At 45.4% G+C, this 19,851-nt stretch overlaps 4 protein-coding genes across 6 annotated transcripts; 3 read left to right on the forward strand and 1 right to left on the reverse strand.

Annotated features, from left to right (window-relative positions):
* Positions 1-197: 197 nt before the first annotated feature.
* Positions 198-7,502, reverse strand: LOC147192861 (uncharacterized). The gene is made up of 4 exons (XM_086132923.1): positions 7,014-7,502; positions 6,819-6,897; positions 6,652-6,751; positions 198-6,409 (listed from the first exon to the last, which is right to left on the reverse strand). Exons 1-4 carry the CDS (start codon positions 7,286-7,288, stop codon positions 5,724-5,726), a joined length of 1,140 nt encoding a protein of 379 aa, XP_085989049.1. The 5' UTR covers positions 7,289-7,502; the 3' UTR covers positions 198-5,723.
* Positions 3,340-4,564, forward strand: LOC147192862 (uncharacterized). The gene is made up of 2 exons (XM_086132925.1): positions 3,340-3,616; positions 3,732-4,564. The coding sequence occupies exon 2, from the start codon at positions 3,887-3,889 to the stop codon at positions 4,433-4,435; it is 549 nt and encodes a 182-aa protein (XP_085989051.1). The 5' UTR covers positions 3,340-3,616; positions 3,732-3,886; the 3' UTR covers positions 4,436-4,564.
* A 470-nt stretch (positions 7,503-7,972) lies between the features above and the next one.
* On the forward strand, positions 7,973-10,827 carry pgls (6-phosphogluconolactonase). The gene is made up of 6 exons (XM_086132924.1): positions 7,973-8,103; positions 8,464-8,732; positions 8,797-8,904; positions 8,997-9,098; positions 9,401-9,541; positions 10,009-10,827. Exons 2-6 carry the CDS (start codon positions 8,469-8,471, stop codon positions 10,153-10,155), a joined length of 762 nt encoding a protein of 253 aa, XP_085989050.1. The 5' UTR covers positions 7,973-8,103; positions 8,464-8,468; the 3' UTR covers positions 10,156-10,827.
* A 124-nt stretch (positions 10,828-10,951) lies between these two features.
* Positions 10,952-19,786, forward strand: colgalt1a (collagen beta(1-O)galactosyltransferase 1a). Of its 3 annotated transcripts, none has more exons than XM_086132914.1 (12): positions 10,952-11,406; positions 15,589-15,699; positions 15,780-15,897; positions 16,816-16,950; positions 17,030-17,234; positions 17,451-17,570; positions 17,644-17,720; positions 17,970-18,076; positions 18,211-18,343; positions 18,439-18,566; positions 18,740-18,946; positions 19,254-19,786. In XM_086132914.1, exons 1-12 carry the CDS (start codon positions 10,967-10,969, stop codon positions 19,519-19,521), a joined length of 2,049 nt encoding a protein of 682 aa, XP_085989040.1. In that variant the 5' UTR covers positions 10,952-10,966; the 3' UTR covers positions 19,522-19,786. The 3 variants fall into 3 exon arrangements, with proteins under 3 accessions (XP_085989040.1, XP_085989043.1, XP_085989042.1); XM_086132917.1 differs by having other exon boundaries at positions 18,740-18,950; positions 19,254-19,403; XM_086132916.1 differs by lacking the exon at positions 10,952-11,406 and adding an exon at positions 13,120-14,675.
* Positions 19,787-19,851: the final 65 nt, after the last annotated feature.

Raw genomic sequence — 19,851 nt, forward strand, 5'->3', positions numbered from 1 at the left:
GAACGCAGCACCATATATGAGCTTTAAATAATTTTGATTACGTTAGAACGTTTAAATCATTTGTCGTTGTTGTATAAAACAATTATAACGGTCTTGAAACAACCATTTAGTTCATGCTCTAGTTATTCTCAAAACTTGCCAGTTCATTTTTGTGTATTTTAATCGTGTTTGTTCTACAATTGCAATCCAAATTTGGATTGGATTGGATTAAACTTTATTGTCAAATGTACTGTATGTGAAACATACAGCACAGATGAAATTTCTTCCCTTTCAACACAAAACAAGAGGAGCCGCTGCGGGTGTCCGCGCTGCCATTAAAAGAAAAGTTAACAAAAAAATGACAAAATACAAAACAAGACATGAGACACAGACAATCGTGCACTCTTAACCACTTTCCTGCATACACTTTGTTGTCTGAAGCAGTTACAGATGAAAGAGGAGCGACAAAGTGTCCTTTTTACCAGCGCAGTCAGATGCCTTTGTTTGATTTCCAAATGGCATAAAGTAACCAAGTATTCCTATTATTCATCAGAAATTAGAGAGAGAGAGAGAATGCAATTAAACTAGAACAATTGTCAAGAGCAACGCCAACATAATCCAATTTGTGTTCAAATTAGGCAGGGCAGATTTAACTATAGCACGTTTCAAACTCAAAGTGCTTCACAAAAATCCAGCATTTACAAACAAATGAATTTAAGACATCAAAAAGCAAAGTAAAGGAATAAATAGTGGTTTACTAAAATAACACAGCACAAGAAAATTATTATAGAAAAATGGATTAGAATTGATTCATTTAATTGATTCATTACCAGCATTTATTTCAAGCAGACAAACTGCATTCTTACAACAAGATGCAACTGTTATAATTATGAAATAAATATGGAAATCAAAAGAGTAATCAGTCATCAAAATTACCGGTACAATAACATCCCTCCATCCATTTTCTCATCAGTTTATCCTCACAAGGGTCGCGGGTATGCAGGAGCCTATCCCAGCTGTCTTTGGGCAACAGGCAGGGGAAACCCTGAGCTGGTTGCCAGCCAATCGCAGGGCACACATCGATGAACAACCATTCACGCTCACAATCACACGTAAGAACAATTTAAAGTGTTCCATTAACCTGCCACGCATGTTTTGGGAATGTGGGAGGGAACTGGAGTACCCGGAGAAAACCCACGCAGGCACAGGAAGAACAGGCAAACTCCACACAGGAAGGCTGGAACCGTAATCGAACCCTGCACCTCTGCATTGTGAGGCGGACGTGCTAACCAGTCATCCACCGTGCCGCCATTACAATAATATGATGTGTCACTAATCAGTGTCCACACACACGCACACACACCAAAAATATAGCAAAAGCATGCATCAATTTTCAACATGTGAAGTGTTCTGATAGTTTTGAGAATTCTTTTGGCTTGAGTTGAGGACTAGAAGTAGCAGTTTATGAACAATTCTTAAAAAAAAAAACAGTCTTTCTTGAAGCTGTTAATTGCCACTTAAACATAAAAAAGAGAATTACACATTTGTGTATTTAATCACACGCTCCCTAGTATTATCCCTGTTTTTGTCATTTTCGTTAGTTTTTGGCGACCCTGAGCGGCTTACTTACACGAGGGAAAAGTTGCTGCGCATTGGGGAGTCTACGCTCGGTCTTTTTTCACCAGCACGCGAAAACCCACAAGGTTTTTCGGAGCTAATCGCGAGCGGAGCGGCTGCGCTGTACGGAGCATGGAAACGCCGCCGGAGGAGGGGGAAGAGAGCCGGCGTGCTCGTCAAGCTCCGGCAGCGCGGATTTCGAACCCCGCTCCCATCGATCCATCTTGCTAATCTACGATCTCTGCCAAACAAGATGGATGAACTTCTTCTCCTCACAAAGACCAACAAAAACGTTGCACGTTCTGCTGCGCTCTGCTTCACTGAAACCTGGCTCAGTGACCGCCACCCGGATTCCGCGCTACATCTACCCGGCTTCCGCCTTCTCCGAGCCGACCGCGACACGGAGCTATCAGGGAAATCGAAAGGTGGCGGGATTTGCTTCTATATCAACGAAGAATGGTGCACTGATGTCACGAAGCTCGACGCACACTGCAGCCCGGACCTGGAGTCGCTGTCTCTAAACTGCAAGCCATTCTACTCGCCACGTGAGTTCACCTCCTTTTTACTAATCGGTGTTTACATTGCGCCACAAGCTAACGCTAACACGGCGATACAAACGCTAGCCGAACAAGTAAACAACCTCGAACTAAAATACCCAGAGTCACCCCTGATAATTTTGGGCGATTTTAATAGAGCACACCTTAACCGTGAACTTCCCAGATATAAGCAGCACATCGACTGTTTCACCAGAGAAGGCAACATTCTAGACCACTGCTATACAACAATCAAAAATTCATACCGATCGGTCGCCCGTGCAGCATTGGGTCTTTCTGACCACAATTTAATCCACTTAATACCTACATACAGACAGAAACTCAAATGTGCTAAACCGGTTGTTAAGACTGTGAAAAAATGGACAGATGAAGCAAAGCTAGCTCTACAAGAATGCTTAGATTGCACTGATTGGGGCGTCTTTGAAACTTCAACGGGCACACTGGATGAATACACAGACACTGTAACATCATACATCAGTTTCTGTGAGGACATGTGTGTACCAACGAAGTCCTTCCGCTCCTTCAACAATAACAAGCCATGGTTTACTCCCAAACTCAGGCAACTCAGGAAAGAGAAAGAGGCCGCATTTAGAAGTGGAGATCGGGCACTGTACAAACACGCCCGAAACCAATTGACAAAGGAAATTAACATCTCTAAGAGAAGCTATGCAGAGAGGCTGAAAAACCAGTTCTCTGCTAACGACTCTGCATCTGTATGGAATGGCCTGAAAGCAATCACTAACTATAGAATGCCATCCCCCCAAACAGTGAACAATAAGGGTCTTGCTAATGAACTAAACATGTTTTTCTGCCGATTTGAAAAGGACACCCCCATTTCCCACACACACCCACCTCTACCAGAAACTACTCTATCTACCCCTCCACCCTCTTTTTCTCCACTACAGATCCACGAACAGGACGTGAGACGGCTCTTCAAGCAGCAGAAGATCAAGAAAGCTGCGGGGCCCGACAAAGTGTCCCCCTCCTGCCTGAAAGTCTGCGCTGACCAGCTGGCTCCGGTCTTCACACAAATCTTCAACAGATCCCTAGAGCTGTGTGAGGTCCCATCCTGCTTCAAACAGTCTACCATCATCCCAGTTCCCAAGAAATCGGCAACATCGGAACTGAACGACTATAGGCCTGTCGCCCTGACGTCTGTGGTCATGAAGTCCTTTGAACGCCTTGTGCTGAACCACCTAAAGAACGTCACCGGACCCCTGCTGGACCCTCTCCAGTTTGCCTACCGGGCAAACAGGTCTGTGGAAGACGCGGTCAACATAGGTCTGCACTACATCCTCGAGCACCTCGACAGCACAGGGACCTATGCAAGGATTCTGTTTGTGGATTTCAGCTCTGCGTTCAACACCATCATCCCGGAACTCCTCACCCTCAAACTTCTCCACCTCGGTGTGTCCCCTACGATCTGCCAGTGGATCCTCAGCTTCCTGACGGGACGGACACAACAGGTGAGACTGGGAGCAACAACATCATCAATACGCACCACTAGCACTGGAGCCCCACAGGGATGTGTCCTCTCTCCACTGCTCTTCTCTCTCTACACAAACGATTGCACCTCAACAGATCCAGCTGTCAAACTCATAAAGTTCGCTGACGACACCACGGTCATCGGTCTCATCAAAGACGGCGACGAGTCTGCGTACCGCCAACAAGTGGAGCAGCTGGAGCTCTGGTGCAGCCGACACAACCTCGGGCTGAACACGCTCAAGACTGTAGAGATGATCGTGGACTTCAGGAAACACTCTTCTCCACAGTTGCCCCTCACACTATCCAACTGCCCCGTGTCAACCGTCGAGACCTTCAAGTTCCTGGGAATCACAGTCTCCCAGGACATGAAGTGGGAAGTCAACACCATCTCCATCCTGAAAAGGGCCCGGCAGAGGATGTACTTCCTGAGGCTGCTGAGGAAGCATGGCCTGCCACAGGAGGTGCTACGACAGTTCTACACGGCAGTCATCGAATCAATCCTGTGTTCTTCCATCACGGTTTGGTTTGGGGCCGCCACAAAAAAGGACAAAATCCGACTTCAACGGACAGTTAGGACGGCGGAAAAAATCGTTGGCACCGCCCTACCCACTCTTGAGGACTTGCACACTGCAAGAATCAAGACAAGGGCACGGAAAATCCTCCTGGATCCCCCGCACCCTGCCCACCACCTTTTCCAGCTACTCCCCTCAGGCAGACGCTACAGATCCATGCGCACCAAATCCAGTAGACACTTAAACAGCTTCTTCCCTCTAGCCATTAACTCCTTAAACAGTCACTGACGTAGTCACTCTTCTTGTACTACAAATACTGCTACTGGTTACTCTAAAATGGTTCAATGATCTGTCGTTTACGATGATACTAATGCAGCGTGTTATACCGGAGACAAATTCCTTGTGTGTTCTACATACTTGGCCAATAAAGATGATTCTGATTCTACATAATTTACAAAGGTCTGCCATCTTAATGCTAACGAAAGCACAATGCATCACGCCACGGACAGGCTATCCATCCATCCATCCATTTTCCGAACCGCTTGATCCTCACTAGGGTCGCGGGGGGTGCTGGAACCTATCCCAGCCGTCTCCGGGCAGTAGGCGGGGGACACCCTGAATCAGTTGCCAGCCAATCGCAGGGCACACAGAGACGAACAACCATCCACGCCCACACTCACACCTAGGGACAATTTAGAGCGTCCAATCAGCCTGCCATGCATGTTTTTGGAATGTGGGAGGAAACCGGAGCACCCGGAGAAAACCCACGCAGGCCCGGGGAGAACATGCAAACTCCACACAGGGAGGCCGGAGGTGGAATCGAACCCGGTACCTCCGCACTGTGAAGCCGACGTGCTAACCACTGGACTACCGGGCCGCCCTTTTGATCGATACATATTTTGATAATTTCGACACCTCGTTTAGTTTAAAACTGCTCATTTCAATCTCACAACAGTAAATATTCTTCTTCGTGAAATTTGACTGATCATCTTTGTGTTCTATTTGGTTTTCTTTCCAAACCAAACATTTGAAAACTGCTTTTGCTTCAGAAAACAACAATCAACATTTTTGCTCAAGTCCAACCGATTAATCAACCAGCTGATTTTAGGAGCCGATTTGAGCTCTTTTATAATTGGCAAAAATCAGTCGAGTTTTGCAAGGTTTTTTTTTTTTTTGGTTACAAAATGGCATTCGAACACTGCCATCCCTTCCCCCCCAGCCCCTCCAAAAGTTTTGCTGTTTTTAAATGTATCACTCTGTTGGAAAGCTCCACAAATCTACTGTTTTAAGCAATAAGATGTTTTTCACTCGATATGTAGTTATCAGAATTTTATTCTCCCAAATGTCATAATCAACCTAAAAAAAATTGATTTCGGTCAGGCCCTAGTTTTTGCCAATTTTATGACAGGTTACGGACCGAACCAGGAACTGAATCATAATTTATAATCATGCGTTCTCTGCAGTATCAGTTTAGAATTTTATTTATTTATATTTTATAATTATTAAATTAAGCATTAGTTGTAGCCCTCATTTTAATTTCGATAGTGTTCCTATTTTGGACAAGTAGCTGAGCAAGTTACGTGTGACTGGCCACAGTGTTGGATGAGGTTTCATTCGAGAACGGCTCACTTAGCGTGACCGCGCTATCACCGCAGAGTTGCATATCGGACTCGAGGTGCACCAAGAGGTGCTTTTTCAAATTACAGTTCTTTGTGAAGCCCTTGCCGCACTGCGCGCACACAAAGGGCTTTTCTCCCGTGTGCGTGCGCTTGTGCATGTCCAGGGTGCACTTCTGGATGAAGCCCTTACCGCAAATGTGACAGCGGTACGGCTTCTCCCCGGTGTGTGTGCGCTGGTGGGTGTACAAGTGGCCCTGTTGGGCATAGCGTTTCCCGCACAGCGTGCATCGGAAAGGCTTTTCTCCCGTGTGACTCCTCTGGTGGATTTCAAGCTGGCTGTAGCAGCGGTAGCTCTTCCCGCACTGCAAGCAAACGATCTGCTTGGCACGGGCGGCGGTCCTCAGGTGGTGTATCTTGGTGCTCCTAGGCGAGCTTTGGGCTGTTGCGTTAGCAGGTGAACCTTTGCCGGCCTCGTGGCTTATGTGCAGAGGTTTCTGCAGGGGGTTGCACTGTGCTTCCCTCCTGTTGGGCGTAGTGATGCAAGGGCGTTCGTTGAGGCTAACGAAGCAGTCGAGGTACACGGGAAGATGGCGTTCCGAGGCGGGTTTGTGGTGCTGGCTCACATCTGGAGTTTTCTGGGTGTCTGTTATTAAAACATATTAAAAGTGGTTAAATTAAAAAAAGGAAAACATATTGTTAGCTCCAAAGTACTGGAGCTAACCCCCCACTTGCTTAGACACATTTACACGTGACGTCCCAGGAATGAGAAGACCATATTTTTTGCTTACAAAGGCATGTTGTGGATCGGATCTGGGTTCAATTTACAGAATCTGACGCTTACATGAATATAGAAGCCTTAAATACAAGAAACGGTTCCAAACTCACTGCTTTGACTTGATCTTTCTTGTTCGGTCTCTCTGTTGTCCACCTCCGTCGGCTCCTCTTTTACCACCAGCTCAGGATGCTCAGTTGGTAACCGAAGCGTCTAATTAGGGAAATAGTGCAATTATCCTACTGCACAATACAGCACGGTACCCACTGGAAACACAAACCTCAACTGCGGGATGCTGCTCATCTTGCACTGATGTGCTCGTCTCGGGTGAGGAGCTGATGGTCTCCCATGTCAACTCACTAGAGCGCAACCGTTTTAGAGTCAGTACCTTGTGCGGCCATGATTACACTTCCCTGGTATCTCCAGCCTGCATGTCGACTCAGGGAATGCTAAGATGGAAGAAAAACAAGCTTACCTTTTGAAGACAGGTCTTGTCCTATCAGGCTCCAGCGCGGCGGTTTCCGAGCCTTCCCTGGCGTCCTGCGGCCTGCCCCGCTGCGCCATGTGGAGCAAAGTCTCCATCAGATTCAGCTTCTCGGTGAGAGATGCGATTTCGTTACGGCCGCGAGTGATCTCGATTTTCAGCATTTTCGACTCAATCTCCACCAGCTTGCCGATTTCTGTCACGGCCGCGTTGCACAACGCGTCCATGATGGACACGAGCTGTGTCTGGAAGCAGAAAGCCGTCATATTGTTTGAATTAAGGACTTTAACGCGAGAGAAGTCGTACGCATGGAAACAACACAAGTCCACCCCCCTTTGTTTCTTCTTCTTTGCCCCCCAAAAGTTCACCAGGCTACACCAAGACCAGAACTACGGCTGTCCCCTTGCGGCCAGAACAGATTTGGTCAAAATGAATAATTTGGGGAAAATCACACACAATTTCAAGTCTTTGTTTTACATTAAACCCCGAGTTCAAAAATAAAATGTATTTCAGTAACCTGACAAGGAAAAACAACGCGCATACCATAAAAACAGTGGTCTAATAAAAATGTGATTGGTTACTGAAGGTTTAGCAATCGAAAAATATTTTTCATGCAGTCTTTGTACTCACACACGCCATTTACACGTTTAATACTATTTCTCTGCAATTTCATTAGTTGCATTTCTTAATACCAGACTAAAGACGAGTTTTATCTGGGTGTCTGGATCGGAGACTCAATTTACCACAATGCATCGCGATGTAAACGTAGAATATGATTGGCTACAGAAATATGTTCCGGGATTTAGGTACCTAACACGAAAATCCTCTTCGTACACTCTTACTATTCACCCACAGTAAATAAAGTCACATACGAAAAAAATTTCTGGAATGTTTAATTTGTTGTCTTTTTAAATACTTTGCTAAGATATGTTTTGTCTTGTTTTAATTAGAGACAACAATGGCCATAATGCACCGCGGTCTAAAACCGACACGTGATTGGCTGGAAAGTCATCCCAGGAAGTGATTTTTACCGTCGCCGACTGAAAATCCTCAGCGTTTACGATTGCGGATCCTGTATTAAGTAAGTACAGAACAGGCTGTTTTAACACTAGACAATGTACTTGTTTCAGTTTGTGTTCGTGGTTCTTAAGAATGGAATTGTCCATATCGCTTTCTGTAAAAATTGAATTAATTTGAAAACGTATTTACTGTCTAATTTAACGTGAGTTTAAGCAGCACACCTGTTCACCATATAATTCTGTTTTGTTGTGCTTTTGATCGTGTGAAGCGCATTGAGTTGCCTTGAGAATGAAGTGTGCTGTAGAAAGAAAAATAAATGCTCAAACTGGCCTTTGTTCCAATGAAATGTCATCATGAGGTCTTGACAAACAACGATTGCTCACAAAAAGCATTGCTCAAATTCCCCTTTGCCCTTACACAGACAATATGGCAGGCAGGAGAGTGGTGGTGTTCCCCACCTCGGTAGAACTTGGCCCGGCGCTGGCCCACTTGGTGACCTCTCGGGCTGAGCAAGCGGTCAACTCCCGGGGCAGGTTCACCCTGGGACTCTCTGGAGGGAGTCTGGTGACCATGCTCGCCAAGGAGCTGCTTGCTGTGCCAGGCCTGGACTGCAGCAAATGGGTGGTGGGCTTCTGTGATGAGAGAGTGGTGCCATTTGACAACCCTGACAGCACCTATGGCCTCTACAAGGTAAGATATGTATTTGTTTGATTGTATCCAGGGTAAAAATCTCTCTTTTTTTTTTTGTCCCTAGAGTCATTTATTTTCAAAAATCAACATCCCAGATGACGCAATCTTGGCCATTGACTTCTCACTCGGAGTGAGTGAGTGTGCTGAGGATTACTCTGGCAAACTGAGAAAGGTTCAACATCCTTTCAAAAAAATATGTGTGGTACCACTTTGCTGAATGATTATTTTTTTACGGTTTAGTGTGTTATGTCCAATCTTGCACAGGCTTTTCCCGATGACGACATTCCCGTGTTTGACCTGCTCCTGCTGGGCATGGGGCCAGATGGACACACATGCTCCCTCTTCCCTGAACACCCTCTTTTAGAGGTGAGGGCTGCGCTCTATGTTTATCACTTAAAAGAAAAATAGCAGTCTGCTCCACATCCAGACATGCAGAATACAGATCCTTATACTATCTCCATCATATAACATTATGTGTACGGATATAAGTTACTTATTTACATTCTTAACTGTTATCTAAGTATAAAGAGAATTTATCCCTGATTGATAAAACTTTTATTATTTATAAGATTGCAAACTTGTCCCATCTGTGCATTGTGTTACTCAATGTATTGTCATTCATGCTTGTGTATGTGGTTTACCTGTTTTTGCTCGCACCCTGTGACCAGGAGAGCCAGAAGATCGTGGCTCCCATCAGCGATTCTCCCAAGCCACCGCCAGAACGTGTGACCATGACATTTCCAGTTGTGAACGCTGCCCGCTGCGCTACTTTTGTGTCCACCGGGGGCAGCAAAGCATCTGTTTTGAAGGTAAAGCAATTGACATACCAGGTGATCTCGAAAACTTACTTGCATAATTCCTTCAGTGACCAAAATGGTGTGTCTTCAGGTCGCATTTGAGTGTTTGACTCCTTATCCCGTCCAATAAACGGCTGAAAGTACATTGGCTAAGATAAGATAAGAAAACCTTTATTAGTCTCGCAATGGAGAAATTCCCGATTCACAGCAGCAAAGTTATGAAAGGAAGAAGTAGAACAACAAAATATAGGAGCTGCTGGAAAGGCAGCCACTCACGCGGTGCCATTTTGAGAATATGGCTCTCCTTGCACACATGCCAGGGCATTACCCTATTTCAGTTGCATTTTTTTTCTCTTTACTTGAGTGTATCTGTAGCACAAAGCAAAAAAAAAAATCAACAAAGCGATTATAAATCAATTTACCATTGTATTCGATTATTGTGGGGTTGATGTGGCGCTGTATTGATTATTTACCTGCAGGAGGTTCTGGAGGGACGAGAGGGTCCGCCGTTTCCGGCAGCCCGCGTCCACCCGACTAACGGGGAGCTGTTGTGGCTCATCGACGAGCCCGCCGCCGCTGCTTTAACGATGAAGGTGGAGAGGCTCGGTTCTGGGGCCAAACTTTAACGCTTTCCGATGACAAAGAAGCTGAAATCCTTTTTTTCATTCCCAATGATTTATTTCGCTAGACCAAATGGAGAAAGAGAGAAGAAGCTGATGTCGTTATTTTTAAAGCTAGATAACACTTTGTCTACAGTACGGAGTGTACAGCGAACTTTTTTTTTTTTTCATTTTTATTGTTGCAAACTCAGCTCAGTGACTTTCTTTCTCGGTGTGCATCACGTGAGATGGCAGAGTGCTTCAAACGTGACTTGGCAAATACGTGACGTCACTCCTCCCGGTGATGAGGCGTAGATGACATCATCCCATAATGCTTCACCGTTGAAGATGTAAATCGTTTCTCTTTAATACTGTTATTTTCCGTAATGAAAAGTAGTTTGTTAGATTGTCTATTGCTTTCACCTTTCCTGAAAATAGATGCATTTTGCCAACACTCATTAATAATGTGTTAAGTTGTTGAATAGTAACTTTCCTCCTCCTACTATATTAGTAATGCGTTACATTACTAGTTACTCATAGTAACAGCCATTATTGAGTAACGTGTTACCGGCAACACCGATGGCCTCACGTTTGTCCAACAGATACCTGACAAGGAATTCACAAATTTTAAATTAATAGTGACTTGTGGGTGTATCTGTACTGTTGCTTAATTTACATTAAACATGGGATTGGTGAAAACAGTGTTTTGTAATACCTGTCAAAATTGTTTTCCCCTCAGATAGTGAAGAAAAAATGGAACGAAACAAATTTGCAAAAGACACTATGTGTTGGACTACCTTATTGATTCCTTTTAAGTTGCTCATATTGATTGCGATGAATGGTTGATTTCCCACAGTGGCGAAGTTCTCTCCTCCCTCCCTTTAACATGACGCCGTCCTCCCCTTTAAAGCCCAACTTTGCAGCTCCGCTACAACAGCACAATATCTTTTTTTTCTCCCGGTTTACAAGATTGCACCCAGCCGAGGCGGATAGCATTGTGTGCACCACCGTCCACCACTCACATTTATTTATGCAGACGAATTCCATCCGAGGAATCGCCATGAGCCGCGGCGTCGTCTCGGCTCTGCTGTGTCTGCTGTGCGGCTTCTGCACGCCCTCCCTGGGCTACTTCGCCGAGGAGCGCTGGAGCCCCGAATCACCGCTTCTGGCTCCCCGGGTCGTGCTCGCCCTCATCTGCCGCAACTCGGAGCACTCCTTGCCCTACGTGCTGGGCTCCGTGGAGCGCCTCGACTACCCCAAAGAACGCATTGCCGTGTGGTGAGAGAGGAACCCCACCCCCACTACCACCTCTATAAAGTGTTGGCAGTTTTCCCAACATAAATATTTTCAAAAGTGCATGCTTTGGTGGAAGGTATGATGTTCATGAGCGGCTGTAAAAATTCTGCATCAAGTTGTGCTCCTGTGCCCCACGTGTGTCTGTAGTGAGTATGATGTACATTGATCTGTATACGTGGAGGCGAGCGGGGGTGGGGTTGAGTGTTTGGGTGTCCAGTGATGCACAGCCATCTCCAGTCATCGCAGGATAAGGAGTAGCGCGTTAACTCAACAGGGATTATTTCTAAGATGTTTGTTGGTCATATATAGTCGGGACCATCCCACAGTTTGCTTACACGCTTGTGAATGCTGAGAGATGAGCATTCGCACTCATGGCATGATGTCCCGTAACTGTTTTGTCATGAGTGCAATCTTAACACAAAACATTTCCCCAATGTATAATTCATTCTGAGGGGGGAAAAAACGATTGTTATTTTTGTTTGAGTGTTGCAAATCAGGGCGGCACGGTGGACGGCCGGTTAGCATGTCCGCCTCACAGTGCAGAGGTGCAGGATTCAATTCCAACTCCTGCCTTCCTGCGTTGAGATTGCATGTTCTCCCCGTGTGGCTGCGTGGGTTTTCTCCGGGTACTCCGGTTTCCTCCCACATTCCAAAAACATGCATGTCAGGTTAATGGAGCACTCTAACAGTAATAACAGTAGTGCACTTTGATGCATGATGACATTCGGGGTATTGTTTGAATGTTGAGAGGCAAGCATTCACACCAAAACATCCCGATGACAGCGGAGGTCACGTCAAACATTTTTTGAATATGTTCGATGCGATCACACCAGTCTGAACACGATACTCTGATTAATGTTGTGGAATATGAATTAAGCAGAAAAATCCACCCTTTTTTCTCTATGTCTCAGCTCTGCCATTTTGCTTTGTACCCGCCACTTGCTGCCAACTGAAAATGACCTCACAGTGCAAAATGGCAGCCCCCTGAGATGAGTAAAAACAGGTGGACTTTTCTGCTCAATTGATATTTCACAAACACATATTAATCAGAATACCACGTTTAGACTGCTGAGATGCTTGGAACATATTTTTAAAACCCATTTTTGACTTGACTTTCCCTTAAATAACAAAACGGGGGCGTTCCAGACGACAAAATACACAACTCAGTCACTGTTTTTGCCGTGCTTAAAAAAAATCTGGAAAACTGAAATGGTGCAAAATGCTCGAGCGCTATAGCTGAACAATTCAGTACGACATTGTTAAGTCTTTGCATGTTTTTTTCCAGGAATTGCCTTCAAACTTGTATAATGTATTTCTAAATTCAGCTTTGAATTCACTTTACGGGGTCTTTAAACACTTATTTACACGCAATATGTATGTAACTCTCAGTTCTCTCTCAAGCAAAAGTGAGGGGCGGTACACGTTTTTGAGTTTAACAACATGCCGCAACAGCCCACCCGCACCTAAACCCCGAGGAGGTATGCTTGTCACACACCAGTTTCACCTTATGTGGCTCCATTCATGCGGGCCAAGCTATTGCCCCCTCCCCTCCCATTTTGGTGGCCATCCAAAACTGCCCTCAAGCGATGACAGTTTTATCCATACAGCTGCATGTGCATGTGTTGTCAACAAAAAAAAAAGTCTCCCACATGTGCATGTGTTGTTAACACATGCACATGTGGGAGACTTTTTTTTTTGTAAGCAAGCCATCAGCAATGGATTCTGTGTCTACATTTGAAGCTTTATACGCAAGACGCAAGGCCCAAAAAAATGAAAGCTACTTGTGAATGTACCACCAACAGGCTTTGGACAAACATTTATTGGAGCAAAGGTTGCATGTCATGTTTGAGGACTTGTAGACGAGCGATAGCTTTACAGGGAGCTGCTGCAGTGTTCTCACACACTCCTGAGAAATGTGTCCCATTCCAGACTGTCTGGATGTAGTCCATACGAAGATAAAATTGGCTCGTAACACAACTCGGAGCTATTGAGTGTGTTGACGCTGCCTTGTTTAATTCTGTAAAGTCCAAATAAAAGCAGGTTCATGCTGATTAAGACCCATGTAGCTTTTGCTTTTTAGTAGCTTACCGCTATTTGTGGAACTACTGAGGGAGGACATAAGTGCTCATGTGGGAAATGACAGTGAGACTCAGTGTGAAATTGTTGCACGGCAACAGGAAGATGACGATGACACCCCGGTTTCCAGCGTGCCCCTATTTGGAAGTGCTGACATCGCAGCCTACCAAATAAGTAAAAGCGGAGATTTTTTGCCGCTGGTTAGACCGCACCTGGAAAAGATGGATCTTTTATGCTTACAAAAGAAAGCCCTGACTTTGTTCATTTTTAGCAGCAGAGAAAAACTAATGGCTCGGAGGGAACTTGGAATCGTTTGATCATGCCGTTACTTGTAAATAAGTCTGCCAAAATAACATTAAATCACTCACAATTGACCCAAGGGGAATATAAACAGAGTGAACAAAATGGGTTCAATGACTGCCCCATGAGGTACCCCACGTCGTTTGCCTTTTGATCAGACACGCATTCACATGAATGCTATCGTAGGTTCACAAGTTCATTTTAATGCTAAGAGTCAGGATGTTCACACAGAAACATTCCCGCATTCGCATATTGCAAATGAATGAATAAGCATGAAAAGTGCGTTTGCCGACATTCACACACCAAGAATCCTGGCATTCATCCACAGACAGCGAGGAAGTAACTGCTATTTGGGAGAATGCTGAGAGCCAAACTTTGCTCCAATGCTATCATGCGTAAACATGTTTTTTTTTTTGTGAATGTTGAATGATCGGAAATCTTAAAAAAAAAAAAATTATTCTCAGCAAGTAAAAATTTGAAAATGCTGAGTTCAGCATCCCCCCCCCCAACATTTTACATTTATAGAGTGAGTAGCAAATTGTGTTAATGTGAAAAGACAAGCACTCACTGATACTTTCGTGCATTTACATTGCCTTCAAAAACCAACTGGCCTTTTTTTTTGGGGGGGGGCGGGTATTTGTAAAGCCTATTTCGCCCACAGGAGTCTTCAGTACCGCTACTTGACAATATAATGTTATGGAGAGCGGAGCCTTGTTGGCGCAGCATGCAGCGCGTCTGTCTCACAATCTGAGGGTCGTAAGTTCGAGCCACACGGGGCTTTTTTTTCTTTTTTGGGGGGGGGGGGTCGAGCTCATGGAAACAAAGCAGCTCAGGCAGTTTGACCCCACCCCCCTCCTCCTTCCGTGGTTATTTAAGTGAGTACAGTAAATGAGCTAATGTCAAAGTCAAGTTAACCATGTGCACATCTGCTAGAGGACTCTTCAGAGTAAGAACGCAATTATTTTGCCTTAATTAATTTCTTCAATAAGCCGCGATACACAGACATGGTTCTTTTTCTTGAGGAGTCGCCATTTTATAGGGGTTGATTTCACGGAAACCATTTTCATTACCGTTGTGTTGTATTTGGAAAAAGTAATGAATTTATCGTTAGTTTTCTCGAGGCTCCGAGGCCTGAGACTTTATCAGGTCATGTTGGTATGCTAACCACGGGCCAAATTATCATGGTCTCACTGTGTTACAAATACAGCTTTAAAATGTATTATTTTGAAAGAATTGGATTTTACTTGTTAAATAGATTCCAAATGGAGTCCAACAGTGAAATTATGTATTTCTCAGAAAACGGGGAGCTGCTAATGTGCTCATCAGCATTGTGACGTAAACAAACTGATGTTAGCCGTACTAGTTAGCCGATTAGCGCTAGCAGTAATACAGTATCTTAATGTGTCCTCAAAGTTGTCAAGAAGTGAATGGTGGAACACTCGTAAATGTAGCGTCCTTTGTATGCTAAACTAAGCTGCGGAGAAGTTGGGACACTGATGACTATAAAAAAAACAACAGTTTTTATACTGTAGCACCACAGAAAGTTTTGTGGTTTTGAAACCAAGACTAACTAGCCCATGCATACTGCCAATCACGGTGATGCAACTCCTGCAACTGCCCGTCACATTCAAATGTGTAGATGTTGAGCTTTTTGTTTTGTATCGTTAACACTTGCCCTCATTCCCACAGCTTGCACACAATGTGATCCCATTACCCAACTTCTAGAGATGTCCTTTTTTTCTGCTTTTTGTAACCCTTTAGATCTTGTTTATCGTTACATTTTGACAGGGTGGCGACCGATCATAACGAGGACAACACCACGGCCATCTTGCGTGACTGGCTAGTTAAGGTGCAGGATCTTTACCATTATGTGGAGTGGAGGCCAAAAGAGGAGCCCAGGTTGGTTGATTTGTACTAAGTGCTTGCTGAAGTTGTTGACATTGAGGAGGTTGAAGATGAGCTCCGGATGTCTGTTGCAGTCGCTACGAGGACGAAGAGAGTCCCAAACAGTGGCCGGACCCCCGTTACGACCACGTCATGAAGCTGCGGCAAGTTGCACTGGAGTCGGCCCGTGAGATGTGGGCTGACTACTTCATGGTATGTCGATTTAATAAAGGCGGACTCATACAATTCGTCCAATCGTTTCTTGGCACCTTGCGCAGTAGAAAGAAATACAGCAACTAGAAATGGATTGTTTAAAAAAAAAGAAAGAAATAAAAAAAGGCCACTGCATGCTTGTTCATGCGCAGGGATTCGCAATCCCACGCTGTATGCCACATACAACGCAATGTCTCCACTTGCTTGGAAGTCAGAAAAGCAGCCAAGTAGGACTAAACCAGTCAAAAAAAAGTCTTCCATGTCATGCAAAGATCAAAGTCTCCACGATGGTATATCTTTGTAGTCCAATCATAGTCAACGGCTAAGTACAGGGACATTTTTGGCGCTGGAAATTGGAATTAGACGCTGTCATATTTGTCTGCCGCCTATCGGTTCTGGTGTGGTTCATCTGCGATGTTGCCTCGCAGTGGCACAAAGATGAACCTCTGCATGTTTCTATTTGTACTCCCGAGCCCTGCCTGCTCACTGCAGCTTTTGAGCTTGGGGTGTAATTTAGCCACATGTAACATCCAGAAGCTTTGGCGCGTTTGTTGCGCTGCGGATGTCAAGAGACTTTGGCCTCTGGTACAGAAAAGAGAGTGTGTGCTGTAATTTTAGGCTGTTTAACCCTCATTTATTGTCTATTATTTAACATTACTTTAGTCGTAAAATACCTAAGTTGTTCATACCTCCATAAATTAATTTGATGTCTAATTTTTTTCCCACAAATTCCACAGTTGTGAGGAGAGAGAGAGAGAGAGTCTCTGTGCTATATGTATTATACTGCCCTCTGGTGGCCGTAACACACACACACACACACACACACACACACACACACACACTAGCGGGTATTTCCGTCTCCGTGAAGGTAAACTGCACTCCGAAATTTGATGCACAAACTGTTCGATTCTTGTGCAGCTGATGGACTGTGACAACCTACTCACCAACCCAAACGTCCTCTGGGATCTCATAAGCGAGAATAAGACAGTCATCGCCCCAATGCTGGATTCCCGGGCGGCTTATTCCAACTTCTGGTGTGGGATGACCAGCCAGGTTCTCGCCAAGTTCTTCTTTTGGACGCTGACAACAATGATGAGCGTTCGTGGACTGATCCCCCGTTTTTCTTCGTCAGGGCTACTACAAGCGCACCCCGGCCTACATCCCTATGAGGAAGCGTGTGCGAAAGGGCTGTTTTGCGGTGCCAATGGTGCACTCCACCTTCCTGATAGACCTGCGGAAGGAGGCGTCCAGGCAGCTGGCCTTTCATCCGCCGCACCCTGAGTACAACTGGGCCTTCGATGACATCATCGTCTTCGCCTACTCAGCTCGGATGGCAGGTGAAGGCCAAGTACACAAAATGCCCTTTTTTTTTCCTAAACATTTTTCAATTGTGACGTTCACACACTCACTTCGGATGGATAATTAAATGTCTATTTTTTCCCAAGCGCACAGAGATGGGCCGAGTTAAAAATATCCAAAGTGTGCTTCTTACGGTTTGTGCACTTTGCTTTCATTGTTTTACGCTAACTGTGTCATTCTCTGCCCTCAAACAGACGTGCAGATGTTCGTGTGCAACCGAGAGATATACGGCTATATCCCCGTGCCGCTGCGCGCCCACAATACCTTGCAAGACGAAACCGAGAGCTTTATGCATTGCCTGCTGGAAGTGAACAGTGAGTAGTACCAAGTCTGCTACGCTCGCTGCGCTAAACGGACAACTAACAGGAGCACTGGCTGTCTTTGTAGTACGACATCCCCCGGTATTGCCGTCCAAGTATATTCCTGCTCCCTCTAAACACCCGGATAAATTGGGCTTCGATGAGGTAAGCGAGGACAATTTTGTCCCTCAGCATGCTTCCCTGCTCAATTAGAGTGGTACCTCGAACGAAGAGGATTGTGAAAGTCTGCTAGCTTAATGCAAACATGCAATCCAAAATGCCATAGGTGGGCAAATAAAACTAGCATCCATGTAGCAGTACCTGTAAACCTTAATAGTGTTTACTCCCGAACTCCTTTATTAGCTGTTGTGGTTCGGAATGTGCAATTGCAAGGAGTGCTTCTTGTGCGGCAAGGTCTTCATGATCAACCTCCGAAGGCGCACTGACCGCAGGGAGCGCATGCTGAGAGCTCTCCACGAGCAGGAGATTGACTGCAAGGTCACTGAGGCTGTCGACGGAAAGTGAGATTAAATTCGTGACCCGATGGTGTCTGTTTTTCCATAGTACATGCAGGATTGGCCAGAAGCATTTTATTACAATTAACAAAAACGAAGTCATGAAAACTACATTTCTTTCCCCCCTTGTCTGCTCGAAGGGCTTTGAATATCAGTGACGTTCAGGCGATGGGCATCCACATGCTTCCCGGGTACAGCGACCCCTATCACGGCCGCCCGCTGACCAAAGGAGAGCTGGGATGCTTCCTTTCGCACTACAACATCTGGAAAGAGGTCAGCAAGCCATGACCCAGTCCATTAACTGTGATATGATCATCATCAACGTGATCCGTGGACATTCTGATTGCGATTTCTGAATTTGTGGTCAGATCGTCGAGCGCGGCCTGCTCACCTCTCTGGTGATCGAAGACGACCTGCGCTTCGAGATCTTTTTCAAGCGCCGTCTCATCTATCTGATGAATGAAATCGAGGACGAGGGACTCGACTGGGATCTCATGTGAGCGTGATTACATTTTTTTTACCCCCCCCCCCCCCCCCCCCGCCGACCCTCAAAGACTTTTAATCATAAGTCAGCAATTTTGTGGGGGGAAACCTTTCAATCGGAGATCCAAATAAACTCTGTAGATGACATATGTGCCCGGATTCTGAATCTCGCTCTTGTTTTGCCAGCTACATCGGCCGCAAGCGAATGCAAGTGGACCACTCGGAGAAAGCGGTGCCAAACATCCATAACCTGGTGGAAGCCGACTATTCCTATTGGACTCTGGGTTACATGATATCCCTGCAGGGAGCCGAGAAGCTGTTAAGAGCTGAGCCTTTAAAGCGGGTGCTGCCGGTGGACGAGTTTCTCCCCATCATGTACAATAAACATCCAGTGTAAGTGAGTTTTACACTTTTACACAGACGTGATCCCTTTGCCGAATTTTTCAGTTGGCTCACTGACATCAAAATCAACTTTCATTTCATTCATTCATTCGTTGATGAAACAAGGACCAAGATGGAAGACTGTAATAACGTGGATGACATCATTCGCATTTGAATGTAAACAAACAACTGTTTTCGAACACCGTTTAGTTTGTCGGTTCCATTAGCGCTGCACAAATATTACTGCGGGTGAACAACTGGCAGAGGATAGATTTTGTGCTTATTTGTTCAAATTGGACCTCCCCCCTCCTCCTCCCAGGACCGACTACATGGAGCAGTTCGAAACGCGTGACCTGAAAGCCTTCTCGGCGGAGCCCCTCCTGGTGTACCCCACCCATTACACAGGGGACTCGGGATACATCAGCGACACGGAAACGTCCACTGTGTGGGACAACGACAAGATCCGCACGGACTGGGACCGAGGACGTTCGGGTAAAACTCACGAGCAGGGGCAGCTCAGCACCGAAGCTCAGAACTCGGACGTGTTGCAGTCGCCGTTGGACAGCACGGCACGGGATGAGCTGTAAGACAAACTCGTTCCCAAAAAAAAAGAAAAAAGTACCCCTTTTGTTTTGTAATTTGACACTTTATACTTTGGCATCACAGTCAAAAAAAAGTTGTGTTCTGACATGCTCATGGAAAAGGCACTAGACTTGCCACACGGGATGGCATTTGCAGTACCCAGCGTGTGTCTGTCATACAGAAAAGAAGCTTTCTATCTTGTCGGTTGTCCTAAGGTGACGTTTACACTGTGAATCAGGATTTCAGTCTAGTAAACGGGTTCACACCTCTGCTTGTCTTCCTCTCTGGCGCGGCCAAACAGAAACATTCCTTCAGAAAGTATCATAGCAGATCCC

This window comes from Hippocampus guttulatus, chromosome 16 (genome assembly GCF_054856545.1).
Source record: "Hippocampus guttulatus isolate MCC_2025c chromosome 16, RoL_Hgut_1.0, whole genome shotgun sequence".
NCBI lineage: Eukaryota > Metazoa > Chordata > Actinopteri > Syngnathiformes > Syngnathidae > Hippocampus > Hippocampus guttulatus.

Coding starts and splice junctions, on each gene's coding strand:
- pgls (XM_086132924.1), top strand. CDS start 8,469: ATGGCAGGCAGGAGAGTGGTGGTGTTCCCCACCTCGGTAGAACTTGGC. Junction 8,905..8,996: donor ACTCTGGCAAACTGAGAAAG/GTTCAACATCCT, acceptor AATCTTGCACAG/GCTTTTCCCGATGACGACAT. Junction 9,099..9,400: donor CTGAACACCCTCTTTTAGAG/GTGAGGGCTGCG, acceptor CCCTGTGACCAG/GAGAGCCAGAAGATCGTGGC.
- LOC147192861 (XM_086132923.1), bottom strand. CDS start 7,288: ATGACGGCTTTCTGCTTCCAGACACAGCTCGTGTCCATCATGGACGCG. Junction 6,898..7,013: donor ACAAGACCTGTCTTCAAAAG/GTAAGCTTGTTT, acceptor GTTGCGCTCTAG/TGAGTTGACATGGGAGACCA. Junction 6,410..6,651: donor AGAAAGATCAAGTCAAAGCA/GTGAGTTTGGAA, acceptor TTTTAATAACAG/ACACCCAGAAAACTCCAGAT.
- colgalt1a (XM_086132914.1), top strand. CDS start 10,967: ATGGTTGATTTCCCACAGTGGCGAAGTTCTCTCCTCCCTCCCTTTAAC. Junction 15,898..16,815: donor TGTGGGCTGACTACTTCATG/GTATGTCGATTT, acceptor ATTCTTGTGCAG/CTGATGGACTGTGACAACCT. Junction 18,344..18,438: donor ACTACAACATCTGGAAAGAG/GTCAGCAAGCCA, acceptor ATTTGTGGTCAG/ATCGTCGAGCGCGGCCTGCT.
- LOC147192862 (XM_086132925.1), top strand. CDS start 3,887: ATGATCGTGGACTTCAGGAAACACTCTTCTCCACAGTTGCCCCTCACA.